Here is a 15,683-nt window from a genome sequence, read left to right on the forward strand (position 1 = left end):
GCACCAAAACAATTTTTTAAATATTTTCACTAAGAATATTATAAACTCAAAATTTTATTCTATAGTTTTTGATATATTGGAATTATGCCAAAGTTAAAAACCTAACTTGACCAGCAACTTTTCCACCCATGGCTATAGAATAAGGCCATTCAGAAGATGTTATTTATTGAAAGAGATAAAGTTCAATGCTATTAATAATAATATCTGGCATCCAAAAAATATAGAGTTTCTTTGTGACTCATTAAGACAAAATAGAGACCAACTGTGCAGCTTATTCTCAGGTGTCCAGAATACTCTTAGAATGATGTAGACAAATGTTAAAAGCATTTAACATGCAATGAATTTGCATACCTGCCTTATGTTCTTTGCATAGGAATATAGAGGGAATTCTATACATGCAATTTTGAGGCAGAGTCCCTTCATATGAACTCTAAATGATTTTTATTTGTAATAACCAAATGATAGCTCAATTTCTACTTTATTGTGTGGTTATTGGCTTGATTCTGACAGAGTGCAGGTTTTCTCCATTCACATATCCACTTTTATTTTTTTTAAGTTTTGTTTATTAATTGGATTCTTTTTTTACATTCTATAAATGTTTTTGTTTTTTGTTTTTTTCCTTCTAGATCAAATCCACACATTGATCAGTGTGATGTAACTAGAGCTAGTGCAGTGCTGGAGAATATTGTGAGATTTAGCCTGGATATTAATCTGTCTTCTGGTAAATAGATTTCTGAAATGGCCAAATCATGCAGAAAACTAATATTTAATATTTATATGGGATTTTACTGTCCAACAATCATACCCAAAATATGCATTTGTTCTCATTTTTCAATGCCATCTATTGATCAGTTCAATAAGGGCCCTGGGGCTTAGTAGTCACCAACGGGGAACCATTTCTTTGGAATGAGCTAAGGTTCCCCAGCATGGTCATTACCCTTCACTATGATTGGTCCATCCAAATCTTACCTCCCTGGGCTTTATCACATCTGAGAAGATTGTTCAGAGATGCCGCACTATACATCATCTTGCGCAGCAAAGATCTTGAAATCATGAATATCATCCTTCGATCAGAGGAAGATTTGAGACACAGGAAACCAGGAAAAAAGCTGAATGTTTTGAGTTTTGCTGCTCATCAACAAATTGCACTTCTGGCTCTAGAGAAACTCATGGCTGATTTGAGTTAACCTGTGGCCATTGACCTCTAGGCCAAGTCAGCCGGTGGTTTCGAAGGGCTTTATAAAAGCACATACAGAGCTTGTCGTGGTAAAACAAGGTAGGACATTGCTCTAGCTGTTTAGTCTCTTGTGATTACTTTCCTAATGGGTTACATCTTTTTGCCAGAAACACATTTCAGCAGTCATTTATGGAAAGCTCAGTAAACTGTGAAAAACTTGGAAGAAGAAGCAGCTCCATCATTTCTTAAGGAAATCTCGGTAAAGATGGGAACACAGAGTGCAGAAGCATAAACAGCTAGAGGGAGAATCACTAGAAGGAGACACCAGTATGTGACTGTAATAAGGTAAACATGTTTATGTGCTGGGGGGAGGATGGTGATGGATGGCACAGAAAGGTGAAATAGGGCAGGCTTCTCAAAGGAGGTGAGTCTTGATATGGGACTAGACAGAAATGCAAATGAGATTTAGGTTGAGAGAGAAGAAGGAGAGTGTGTGTACATTGCCCAAGAAATGGCATGACTCAAATCCAGGAGGCAGGAACAAGTCTGGAGAATTGACAAATATAGTCAGTTTGATCAGTTCATGGTTATTGAACACTACATGCTATATGCCAGGCACTGTTCTAGGCATGGAATGTGTAGTGGTGAGATATGTGGGAAGGGACAACCAGGACAAGAAAATAAATTAAACGGACAAGGTAAATGATAAATGCTATGAAGGAAAATAGCATTTGTATTTGCTAAAATAGAAAGAAAGGGTAGCTGGGGATTGGAACTAATTTATCTAAGTGGTCAGGAAAGTCCCTGCCAAGGAGTTGCATTTAAACTGAGAATAGTGTTTTTTAAAAAAAGGAAAAAATCATGAGGACATCTTTGGGTAGAGTATTCCCAGAAAAGGGAGCAAGAAGTACAAAGGGTCTGAGGTTTGACTGATTGACCAGCATGGCTTGAGGACAGTGACAATGGATAGAAGTAGAGTAGAGAGGGGTCAGATCATAAAAGACTTTGAGCCTCTTGCAAGGAGTTTAGACTTTTACTCCAGTGCCATGGGGATTCATCAGGAGGTTCTGATCCGATGTATGCTCCATAAAGCTCAAGTGTATATTAAGAATACATTATAGAGAGGGGGACGTAGAGGACAATAATCATTTAGGAGGTCACTGCAGTGGTAGAACCAAGAAATACGGGTAGCTTAAGCCAGGCTAGTGACCATGCTTCTGGAGTGAAGTGATGGAACTTGGCATTTGTTTTAGAGGGTGAAACAGACAGAATTTGGTGATTTATTGGTTATGTGAGATTAGAAAAAAAGAGGAATCAGTGGTGCTTCATAGTGGATGATTTGGTTGTCCAGGGCCAGGGTCCATCTGGGAAGGAAGAGGAGTCTAGTTTCAGTGCTTTCCCACCTTTTATCAGGGACATCCAATTGCCAGTTAGAAAAACCTAAATACAATGGCTTAACCACACAGAGGATCATTTTCCTCTTGCAACAAGAAGTCCAGAAACAGGACAGCTCAGGTATGTTACAGCAGTCTTCAGTGTTGTCCAGGACCCAAGCTTCTTCTACCTCTCTGCTCAGCACCCTTGGCATGTGGCCTTCCTCCTAATACAGAATTATTTCTGCACCTCTAGGCATCAAGTCCACATTGTAGGTGAGAAGAAGGGGGAAGGAAAGGGGGAGAAAAAGGCAAAAAGAAACATTCCAACTGAGTGTAATTCCTTTTACAAAGTTTTCTCACCCAAATACTGACCAAGCCAGAATGAGTCATACTGCCCCACCAAGCTGCAAGGGAATGTGAAGAGGTGGTTCTTTTATCTGGACTCACTATCTTCCTGAGTAAAATCAGAATTCCATTGGAAGTGAAAAAGGAAAGTGAGTAGGTGACTTTAGCAATGTCTGCTACATATCACTTCTTTCCCACCTTAGGTGCTCACTACCCTCTGAGGACTCCTGTGACCACCCCCCCACCCCCCACTTCAAACCCGCCCTCAGTGCACTTCGGACAGTCCTTCCCCAGGCCCAGGTCTTTGCCCCTCCCCCTGGGGATTCTTCATTGTAGCCTCAACTCTCATGGGTCTGTTCTCAGGCCAACATAGTATTGGGTAGGAACTTTATCATCAATTTCTTCTCCCTAAAGTAACATGTGACCAGTAATGGTTTGTTTGGGGTTTTTTTTTTTTTTTTTCCATTTTTTCAAGTGACAGAGTCCACCCAAAGGAAATAGTTTTTAAGAATATCATTTTGGGAGATGTGGGAAACTGGAGGGGAGATTTTTTTGAGTAAAGGTGGAGGACTTTTCAACATGTCTCACATAACTAACTTTAGGCTATTTCTGACTCTTCTTATGATTAATTGGTTCTCTTCATACTCAGTCCCCTAGTAGGTCTAACATGTAGGATGATTTTGCAGGACAATGTCAACAGACTCTTATGGATACCTTTCTCTCTCTCTCTCTCTCACTGTCTGTCTCACACACACAAGTACAACTTAACCTAAAATATAAAAATAATCTAGTTAACAATCATTCTTTGAGAAGCAATAAATCACTACTTCATATGCAGAGCTAAAACTAATGGTGCAAATAGCAGAAAAAATATTAGATTTTTTGCTTTCCCCATGTAGGCTTACTATAAACAAAATTTCACAATAGTGAAAATTATTCTAGGCGTGTGGAATTCCTTTACACGTGGTAGCTGCTACCAAATCCAAATAAGGCCCCAAGTTCCAAGCAAATCGTTTAGATCGCCAGCCTCATCTTTCCAATCTGTATTGTAGATACAAAATAAATTGACTCACAATTATCCTGACAGCCCCTCTTTTTTCCCTCCGAGTCCTTCTTACTCTTTATCTAACCCTAGAGATTTTTTAATTCTTCCCTCCTTCTCCAATAAAAATCTGCTTTGCCAGTTTGTTTCTTAATGGAAGTTTAAAGTTCAAAGAATAAATCTATAATTCAATTTCAAGTATTATCAAGGTGATGAGGTATAGAGATTTGTCAGAATATCTATGTACCTATTATAGTCTGAGAACTGGAACTACTTTGCCGGCAAGCAGAGAGAGCTAGACATTTCTGGGAGTTAGGTCCCCCATGGGGTACAAATGGTACAAAGTATGAAAACTCAGCTCCTTGCCTTCAGTAGGGGAAAACTTAAAAAGGTATAGTTTCCATTCCAGAGCTTCTCCAGAGATCAGGCTGAAGCTGGACCCAACCTGGCTTTTTCCCCTACCCTGTCCTGCTTCCTTCACTCCATACTGGTTTTCTGGAAGCATGTTTTTAATAAATCAGGGTCTGCTTTCTGAGAACACAACCTAAGACATCACTCATATTCACAAGTTTTCAAATCTCTGATTAAGGGCCCCTTAGGTTTAAAGACAGTGTTGAACTACTAATATCTTAGTTTCGGTGTCAAATTGATTGGGCATGCCCATGTCAGTTGTTTAGTGGCTAAGGATCCTGGTAGGGTCATTCAAATTCTCTGAGCCTCAATATCCTTGTCTACTATGAGTATGAAGGAGACCATGTAAGTAGAATGCCCAGCACTGTTCATTATTCATGATTGGCAGCTACTAAATAAAATTTTACCCCCGTTTTATTTAAAAAGACAGCCTAGATTCACTAAAATTATAGTTTGGGAAGTTTTAGAAGTCAAATATATCACCTCCAGGTTTGATAAGCTGTGTTCTGAAGGTATAGTTCATTATTTTCTTGGTTTCACTTGTATAATCTGGCTGGTGTCTTCTTCATTTCACAGAATAATTGCAGTAATGGATTTTGAGCCAACCCATTCACGGATTGGTTTTTCCTTGCTTTCATGAACCACTGTATGTATGTACATATATACATACATATATACATATACATATATATATATCTAATTTGTTGTCCAATTGGCTTCCATACAACACCCAGTGCTCATCCCAACAGGTGCCCTCCTCAATGCTCATCACCCACTTTCCCCTCTCCCCCACCGCCCTCAGTTGCAACCCTCAGTTTGTTCTCAGTATTTAAGAGTCTCTTATGGTGTGCCTCCTTCCCTCTCTGTAACTCTTTTTTCCTCCTTCCCTCTCCCCCTGGTCTTCTGTTAAGTTTGTCAGGAGCCACATATGAGTGAAAACATATGGTATCTGTCTTTTCTCTGCCTGACTTATTTCACTTAGCATAATACTCTCCAGTTCCATCCACGTTGCTACAAATGGCCAGATTTCAATATTTCTCATTGCCAAGTAGTATTCCATTGTATATATAAACCACATCGTCTTTATCCATTTGTCAGTTGATGGACATTTAGGCTCTTTCCATAATTTGGGTATTGTTGAGAGTGCTGCTATAAACATTGGGGTACAAGTGCCCCTATGTATCAGCACTCCTGTATCCCTTGGGTAAATTTCTAGCAGTGCTATTGCTTGGTCATTGGGTAGATCTATATTTAATTTTTTGAGGAACCTCCGCTCTGTTTTCCAGAGTGGCTGCACCAGTTTGCATTCCCACCAACAGTGCAAGAGGGTTCCCATTTCTCCACATCTTCTCCGGCATCTATAGTCTCCTGATTTGTTCATTTTAGCCACTCTGACTGGCATGAGGTGGTATCTTAGTGTGGTTTTGATTTGTATTTCCCTGATGAGGAGTGACGTTGAGCATCTTTTCATGTGCCTATTGGCCATCTGGATGTCTTCTTTAGAAAAGTGTCTATTCATGTACTCTTCCCTTCTTCATTTCTTCACTGGATAATTTGTTTTTTGGGTGTGGAGTTTGGTGAGTTCTTTATAGATTTTGGATACTAGCCTTTTATCCGATATGTAATTTGCAAATATCTTTTCCTAGTCTCTCTGTTGCCTTTTAGTTTTCTTGGCTATTTCCTTTGCAGTGCAGAAGCTTTTTATCTTGATGAGGTCCCAATAGTTCATTTTTGCTTTTAATTCCCTTGTCTTTGGAGATGTGTCAAGTAAGAAATTGCTGCGGCTGAGGTCAGAGAGGTTTTTCCCTGCTTTCTCCTCTAGGGTTTTGATGGTTTCCTGTCTCACATTCAGGTTCTTCATCTATTTTGAGTTTATTTTTGTGAATGGTGTAAGAAAGTGGTCTAGTTTAATTCTTCTACATGTTGCTGTCCAGTTCCCCCAGCACCATTTGTTAAAGAGACTGTCTTTTTTCCATTGGATATTCTTTCCTGCTTTGTCAAAGATTAGTTGGCCATACTTTTGTGGGTCTAATTCTGAAGTCTCTATTGTATTCCATTGGTCTATGTGGATGAATCACTGTTTAAAGCCAACTTTTCTCAAATAGTCCAGTGAAGAAATGGGCAGAAGACATGAATAGATACTTTTCCAAAGAAGACATCCAGATGGCCAACAGACACATGTAAAGATGCTCAACATCACTCCTCATCAGGGAAATACAAATCAAAACCACACTGAGATACCACCTCACACCAGTCAGCTAAAATTAACAACTCCGGAAACAACAGATGCTGGTGAGGATGAGGAGAAATGGGAAGACTTTTGCACTGTTGGTGGGAATGCAAACTGGGGCAGCCATTCTGGAAAATAGAGTGGAGGTTCCTCAAAAAATGAAAAATAGAACTACCCTACGACCCAGCAATAGCACTGTTAGGAATTTATCCAAAAGATACAGGAGGGCTGATGCATAGGGGCACATGTACCCCAATGTTTATAGCAGCACTTTCAACAATAGCCAAACTATGGAAAGAGCCTAAATGTACATCAAGTGATGAATGGATAAAAAAGATAAGGTTTACACATACAATTGAATACTACTTGGCAATGAGAAAAAATGAAACCATGCCATTTGCAGGGACATGGATGGAACTGGAGGGTATTAAGCTAAGTGAAATAAGTCAGTTCAGGGAAAGACAGATATCATGTGTTTTCACTCATATGTGGAACTTGAGAAATTTAACGGAAGACCATGGGGGAAGGGAAGGGGAAAAAATAGTAACAGAGAAGATGGGAGGCAAACCATAACAGACTCTTAAATACAGAGAACAAACTGAGGGTTCTTGGTGGAGGGGCGGGAAGAGGGGGAAATGGGTGACAGACATTGAGGAGGGTACATGTTGGGATGAGCACTAGGTGATGTATGTAAGTGATAAGTCATGGGAATCTACCCCCAAAACTAACAGCACACTGTATATACTGTATGTTAGCCAACTTGACAATAAATTACATTACAAAATTAAATTTAAAAAATAAAGCCAACTTTTCAATCACGATAAGAAGAGAAAGAGGACACATATGCCAAAGGTATTGCCACTTTCGGAAACTTTGGGAGAATCATTCTTAAACTGAAACTTGGTCTTTGTTGCCTTTTTTTTTTTTTAATATTTCTTGTTTCAAGATGTAAGCCATCAATTTGTTTTATCTGTCGACATATTATATAATAACCCCAATCCGTCTAGAATTTAACATCATTCTCTTTAGGATGTTGTTATACCAGAAGCCTTTTTAAAAAAAGAAAAACAGAAAAAACAAAGTGATTTATATTTTATTTGTATTCATATGAAAACAGCGTTCTTTTTAAATCTGTGTTACTTGGCCAATGATGACATTCAGAATCACCTAGAGCAGCACTTCTCAAACTTTAATGCTCCAATGAATCATTTGAGGATCTTGTTAAAATTTAGATTCTGATTCGGCTTTTGAGGTGAGGCTCAACATTCTGCCTTTTTAACAAGCTTCCAGGTGAGGCCACTGCTGCTGGTCCAGGCATCACATCCTGAGTCAGAAGGATCTAGAGAACCCTGCCTGGACCCTACCCTAGAAATTCTGCTCTAATGGTCTGTGATGAAACTTAGAAATCCTTTTTTTTTTTTTTTTTAAGTTGTAGGTAGTTCTCACAAATATGTATGAAAATTATTTACTGTAGTTATACAATATGTATAATTGTATTACTTATTGTAGTCATTTGTATTTAGTTGAAAGAGACGTTTGAACACTTCATTTGCACCAAAATTCAGAGACTCTGAAAGATAACGGCCGACCCTGAGCCTTATTTAAATTTCCTCACTAATGATGTGCTTGCCATTTGTGTTGTTGAGCAAAATATAAAATCTTTCCCAATGGCTGCTTGGAAAGTGAGACAAAAATAGAGGTCCTTCTGACAGTGCTTCAGCAAAATGAGCAGCCCAGAAGGAGCCAGGCCATCATAGGCTAGCCAGGAGCCCTACTCTGTTTTTCTCTCTGTCCTCCACAGTGACCGGCCTCTATGGCTGAAGAGGAGAAATGGTTCCGTAACACTAGACACTGAAATTCCCTAGATTTCTGCTTAATGCTGGTAAAAATATTTGCTTTGAAATACTGGCAGAGCAGATCGAGGGGGACAAGTGACTACACTCCGCGTGACACATATCCTAGTTTTTCCCTGATCACACAGACAGCAATTTAATTAGCCTACTCATTTCCACTTAAAAATGATCCTCTGCTTGAACTTCAAGTGTGTTTTCTAACTGAATGTTCACTTAAGGCCAGGTCAGTCTCTTTCCTGGCAGCTTTTTGATTAAGGTCATTTTTCATATGAATAATCATGGAGGGTAAAGTAAAAATATAGTTATTAAAGCCTTTTAATTAACATGCGATGCAAGTATAATTGCCATTTCATTCTATTAGAATTAATTTTTTTTATCCTTAGAAACCTCCACCAACTTCTCATTTTTAAGACACATAAGTCAATGTATCGAAAATATTTTATGCAATCCTTGAATATCTGCATTGCCTCAAGTGACTTGTGCAGTTGTCTAGATCATGACTTTCCCAGAAAATACTGGCTTAACTTTCTGCTTCTCTCTTACATGTCCAACCCAGACTTTCATGGTTGACCAAAAAAGGACAACCGAATTAATGCTACAATCTTACTATCTGCATAATAACTGCAGCAATTAAGTGGGTTCTAGGAAGAAGCAACACATGCTAAATTCTCAATCTGTTTAGTTAAGAATATAAGATTCAAGGGAAATGACGTAGCTGGCCAAGCACTAGTAGAGGCAGCGTATCTTTTGGGCATTTCTTTGTCCCCTTCATTCCTTAAAGGAACACACACTTGCTGGTGACACTTGCTATGCAGGAAAAGTTCTGCCAAAATTGAGAAAGCAGCTAAATTCTTGTCTAGCAACAAGTGTTCTGTACTTGGAACTTACATCACTAGTCCTGGAAGAACTTACACTCATACCCCATACACTTCCATTTAAGGCAATGTTAATCTACATGGGTTCTTCCAGGTTTGTGAAAAAAACAGCCTTCATGGGCCACATTTTCATCTGAGGGGAGAAATCAGAGGGAATGCCCATCTGTCTCTTAGCCATTTGTACCACCAGTGTCTAGTGTCACAGACTTTCACTCCCTCATAGTCCTACAGCCTTGCCTCCCTCTCCTCTCCTGGCTCTAGCACACTTCACTGAATTATTTTTTTACTGAGTTTGGTCATAAGACTACAGTCATAATGCCCTCTCCCCAGCCCCTACCATGATCCTAACCTCTGTTAGAAGTATGTGCTCATAGAATTCTGGTTGAATCAGACTCCTTAAAAAAGAGATCGTTGTTCTGCAAAATTAACTTGTAGGGTAGAAGCAAAAATTACAGTCCTGTATATACTGCTACCTTCCTTAGAGTGCTTGGCCAATGTCATACGCTTTATTAAAACTGAAGGACTCATTTTTTAAAATAGAATTCTGTAGAATTAAATAGCACAAACATTTTTCTTTTAAGTAGGCTAGGCAGTTTCTGGTAATACTTCAAGCTATTTTGTCTCGCCAAAGCAAACTGCAATCTTATCCAAACAGATAAAACATGCTTAACAAGCCCTGGTTAGTGCTGTCAAAAGCCAGATGCCTTGAAAGGGGTGTTAGGAGGGGAAAGCTGGTCAGAGTTGTTACCAATTTAAAGAAAATAGAATTTTCAGATTACTGGACCTGTATTGATTCCATATTTTGGGTCATTGTACCATGGTGGAGACCATCTCTGGGACAAGCCATCCGGAGAAAATAAAGATAGAATTTGGTAATTACTCAGTGAATTTGATAGATGTGGCTGACCAGTCTGTAGGCTTAAAACTTCTTACTTCCTCTGTAGATAGGCAGAAGCTTAAATTACTAATGACCTCCTTGGCCTGCCTGCTTTCATTGCTGAATCAATGAAGCAAAGATAAAATAAGACTATGACTCAAGCTGTCACACAGCGAGTGAAAGAATGAGCAATGTCTTCGGAGTCACACGGTCACATCCACATCTTGGTCTTGCTGTGGAACTAGCCGTTGTGATCTTGGGCAATTCGGTTAACATTTTGGAGACTCTGTTTCCTCACCTGTGAAATAACACCTACCTCACACATAAATAATAAGAGGATTAAAAGATAATGAAAAGTATGTCACTCAGTTTTGTTTCCCATTTCCTTCTGCAACAGAGATTTACTTATCATACAACAAACAAAGGGCAAGGAGACATTCTTTGGTATTTTTGCTTAGCAGTGCAGAACTTGAATTTATGCCGGTGTTGGAGATTACTGCCTTTCAAGGAAGTAGTAACATCAAAAATGTTTTTATTTTGTCAAGCAACAAAGTAAGATTTGGCATTATTTTCGGATCCCAAAAGTAGTACATTGTGTCTTCAAGGAAGTCCAACGATAAAAGAAATAAAGGGAAGAGTGGTCAGAGAATAGTATGATGGCCCATTGATCTATAATGGCATCAAGTATCCTTCAAAGCGTCAGGACCTTCCTCTAAGTTACCTGGCTTAAGTCATAGACATTGTAAAATACTCTGGTTTACAAATACTATTTTTTTCCCCTTCATGTAAGTTAAGATGATTGAACTAAAGGAGGCCTCTTAGAAGATCATTTTGAAACTACGGTAAAAATGAGGACATATCTTATAGCCTACATAGTTTGTGATTTCAACTCTGTGAGTGGCACAACCTTGTCAGGGGTCAAGGTAAGACTGAGTTCTAATTTTATACACAGTCCTGACAGCAATGAGTTTTTCTTTACTTTCTTAAGCTTTCTCCCTTATTATCAAAATATTATGCTTGTTTCACAAAATAGAGATAGGAAAAAAATAAATAAGTTACTCATAATCCCATGATCAAGATATAATTACTGTTAATATTAGTGTAAGCCTTCCAAATATTTTCTGTATGTATGCCAGTATACAAGAGTGTATACAGTAGTTGAATATACCTATGATTTACAAAATAATGTTTAAGATTATTTAACTCCATTTTCACCTTAGTATGCCATAACAATTGAATGCTATTAAGTATTTTTCTATAATATTATATTAATAATTACTTAGTATTATACTGCATGGAAGTACCAAAAAAATTTTAATCAGCATCTTATTTTAAGACTTTCACACTGTTTTAAATTGTTTTCTATAACTTTTTTCCTTAATGAGAGGAAGAATTCATACTTTTTACAGTCTTCATTATTTTCACAAATTTATAATATCCAATGATTATCTTAAAGAGTTTTGCAAATATCGGTAGAGCCATCATGATCACCATCATCATCATTGCCATCATCATCATCATCATCTCCTTACCCTGAGGCACCAAATGTAGACATAAAAACATTCAAAGAACCATGAAATATGCCTATGAAAAACATCTATAAAATGGCTATTTCAATTTATACACATATTATAACTACAGATGTGTTGATGTATATTATGAGCGATGCATCTCCATACATAACACAGCGTCTCTGCACACAGCTACAGGTGTGCATAGATATAGATATATGAGAGTTCAGATGGCAGTTTACTTCAAGAGGGCAAGTTCCATTCAGCTTCCTAGGTTTCACATCCCAGCTCTACAATTTTCTACATGGGTAACTTGGAGCAAGTTACTTAATTTCCATGTGTTTCCATCTTTTCATAAGGTTGCTGAGAGGATTAAATTAGATTTCACGTGTACACATTTAGCACTGTGTCTGATAAGGCACCAAAAAATGGTAACTATAAATACATCCTTCCTATAAAAGTTCCAAGGGACTTTAGGTAATTCAGAGCGTGAAAGCAGATCATGAAATGAAAGGGGCGCCATACTTGAAACCCAATAAAAGTGGAATATAATTTTATTTTTTCCACTTAATGACTATTTACTTTGGGGGAGTCAATGAACATATTTGGGCATTTTTGAGTTTAAAGTAAACTAGATGGGGAGGTGGATCCAGTAACTTCTTGAAGGCTTTCCACCTTATAGACCTATATTTTATTTGACTTGTGCTGGTAGTCATAACTCTGGAAGGCTAGCACTGAAGTACTGGAATGTGTGATAGTGATGAGCTAAAGTGGGATCTCATGATATGATTCGTCAATAAAGCTTGAAATTTAAAGATAAGCACCTAGGGAATGGATTATAACAGGAGACACAAGGTTGTTTATTATTTTTAAGACCGACTTTTGCTGTAACACTTTATGGAACATCTTATCGCCTATTAATAGCATGCTTAATTGTATCACAATAATTTCTTTAAAATGCAGTCTACCATCCAGACGGCCAACCGACACATGAAAAAATGCTCAATGTCACTCATCATTAGGGGAATACAAATCCAAACCACCATGAAATACCACCTCACACCTGTCAGAATGGCTAACATTAACAACTCAGGCAACAACAGATGTTGACCAGGATGCAGAAAAAGAGGGTCTCTATTGCAATGCTGGTGAGAACAAACTGGTGCAGCCACTCTGGAAGACAGTATGGAGGTTCCTCAAAAAATTAAAAATAGAACTACCCTATGACCCAGCAATTGCTCTCCTAGGTATTTATCCAAGGGATACACACGCTGTTTCAAAGGGGCACATGCACCCCAATGTTTATAGTAGCACTATCCACAATAGCCTAATGTGGAAAGAACCCAAATGTCAATCAATCGATGAATGAATAAAGAAGATGTGGTATATATATACAATGGAGTATTACTCGGCAACCAAAAAGAATGAAATCTTGCCATTTGCAACTATGTGGTTGGAGCTAGATGGTAAGTCAATCAGAGAAAGACAAATATATGACTTCACTCATATGAGGACTTTAAGATACAAAACAGATGAACATAAGGGAAGGGAAACAAAAATAATATAAAAACAGGGAGGGGGACAAAACATAAGAGACTCTTAAATATGGAGAACAAACAGAGGGTTGCTGGAGGGGTTGAGGGAAGAAGGATGGACTAAATGGGTAAGGGGCATTAAGGAATCTACTCCTGAAATCATTGTTGCACTATATGCTAACTAACTTGGATGTAAACTTAAAAAATAAATTAAATAAAGAAAAAGAAAAAAATAAAATATTCAGGCACTGGAATAATAAAAACAAACAAACAAAAAATGCAGCCAACCTTTCTTTGAGTGAGGGCTGTTAGGAAAGGAATCGTGCTAAGGATTTGTGACATTCAAAAACTACTTCTGATCAACAATTCCAGGTGTCTGTGTACACATCCGCAGGCAAATGGAGTAAAAAACATTATGCCTTGGAAGCATCATTAAAGCTCCTTGATTTTTATGACCATTACTTTGGTATCAACTATCCACTCCCCAAACTGGGTAGGTTCAAATTCCATGTCATTGTCTTTACTTTTGCTTATAGACCTTGCTTTGATTTCTTTCTGTATATATGATTTAAATGAGTTACTGAAGGGGTTCGGTTAGCCCAGGAAGCAATAATTTGTACCTCAAAGATGGTTCTTGACTGTAGAAAATAAAGTATTTATGAGAGGTTCAACTAGTGTGAATCATTCTTTATTCTTTTAACAGGTTCCTGTTAAAATAGCTGCATTGGGGGTGTCTGAGGGGCTCACTCGGTTAGGCATCCAACTTAGGCTCAAGTCATGATCTCACTGTTCATAGTTTGAGCCCCACATCAGGGTCTGTGGTGACAGCTCAGAGCCTGGAGCCTGCTTTGGATTCTGTGTCTCCCTCTCTCTCTGGCCCTCTCCCACTTGTGCTCTCTCTCAAAAATAAACATTAAAAAAAATTAAAATAGCTGCATTGCATATTAGATTTAACTGGATGAATTTTCCAGGGGCACCTAGGTGGCTCAGCTGGTTAAGCAGACTACCTTGGTTTTGTCTCAGGTCATGATCTCATGGTTCTTTGGTGAGATGGAGCCCCATGACGGGCACTGTGCTGACAGCGCGGTGCCTGCTTGGGATTTCTCTCTCCCTCTCTCACTGCCCCTCCCAGCTTACTCTCTCTCTTTCTCAAAAATACATACATAAATAAATAAGTAAACAAACAAATAAATAAACATAAAAAATAATAACTGGATGAATTTTTCAGAGCACACAACTTTTTTCTGTACCATATTTGTATAACACCAGTAACCTTTTTAAACATTTTTTATTATGTTTATTTATTTTGAGAGAGAGAGAGAGAGAGAGAGAGCACAAGTGGGAGAGGGGCAGAGAGAAAGAGAGACAGAATCCAAAGCAGGCTCCAGACTCTGAGCTACCAGCACAGAGCCTGATGTGGAGCTCGAACTCCTGAGTATGAGATCATGACCTGAGCCGAAGTCGGATGCTCAACCGACTGAGCCACTCAGGCGTCCCCACCAGTAACCTTCTTCAGAGTTGCCAAAGATTTATGTAAACTGCTGAAAATTGTCTCTCCAGCTGTTTATAGTGCATTTGAGTTTGGAAGATAAGAATGTGACACAGGTTAAAAAAAAAAAAAAACACTTGGAGGAAATAGATAATTTGAATGTGCTAGTAGTAGATCTTTATATAGGAAGATACACATAGTCTATCTTGGATTAATTTTCTATCTTAAAAAATAGAAGTTATGATTTTAATAATGTTGCAGAACATACCAAACCATGACTTAAGTTTTATAACATATGTAGATCAGTTTTTAGAATTTCTGACAGTGACAAAACTTTTTCTTTTTCCCTTGGGGACATTAAAGCATACTCCTTACCATGTCTTTGCTCCCTTTTACTCCAAACTCTGTGCAGTTTTTTCTTTTTTTTTTTTTTTTAAGTTTATTTATTTTTGAGAGAGAGGAAGACAGACAGAGCATGAGTGGGGGAGGGGCAGAGAGAGAGAGGGAGACACAGAATCCAAAGCAGGCTCCAGGCTCTGAGTTGTCAGCACAGAGCCTGATGCGGGGCTTGAACTCAAGAACTGTGAGATCATGACCTGAGCCGAAGTCAGATGCTTAACTGACTGAGCCACCCAGGCGCCCCTGTGCAGTTTTTTTCTTAGAGGAGGTAAAAGGGACCATAAAAAGCCACCTCCAAGAGTTTATTCCTCTAGTTCCTGAGTCTCACTGCATTATTACAGTGCAGGTGCTATATACAGATACACTAAATTTACCTGTAATCTATTACTGTCCTTATATCAAAAGTCAAGGAAAGATCTGATAACAACCATCAACAATCTTACACTGTTCTTGAAAAATGTAGCCTTGAAAATTATATGAAATGCATTTAAAAAATAACTGAAAAGAAGCATGTAGTTTAGGAAAAATCAAACTAGATATAAGTATCTCTAATGACTATGGGA

General features: G+C 38.3%; 1 protein-coding gene across 1 annotated transcript in view; it reads left to right on the forward strand.

The window, feature by feature from the left end:
* Positions 1–738: 738 nt before the first annotated feature.
* The window catches only part of ERAP2 (endoplasmic reticulum aminopeptidase 2), a 39,977-nt gene continuing 25,032 nt past the window's right edge, over positions 739–15,683 (forward strand). Inside the window, 10 exon segments of the mRNA XM_042956040.1 lie at positions 739–871; positions 874–948; positions 951–996; positions 998–1,276; positions 4,928–4,967; positions 4,969–5,005; positions 7,385–7,426; positions 10,744–10,794; positions 11,000–11,109; positions 13,605–13,725. Coding sequence (XP_042811974.1) covers positions 739–871; positions 874–948; positions 951–996; positions 998–1,276; positions 4,928–4,967; positions 4,969–5,005; positions 7,385–7,426; positions 10,744–10,794; positions 11,000–11,109; positions 13,605–13,725 — 934 coding nt within the window.

The sequence above is a fragment of the Panthera leo genome, chromosome A1 (genome assembly GCF_018350215.1).
Source record: "Panthera leo isolate Ple1 chromosome A1, P.leo_Ple1_pat1.1, whole genome shotgun sequence".
In the NCBI taxonomy this organism is placed as follows: domain Eukaryota; kingdom Metazoa; phylum Chordata; class Mammalia; order Carnivora; family Felidae; genus Panthera; species Panthera leo.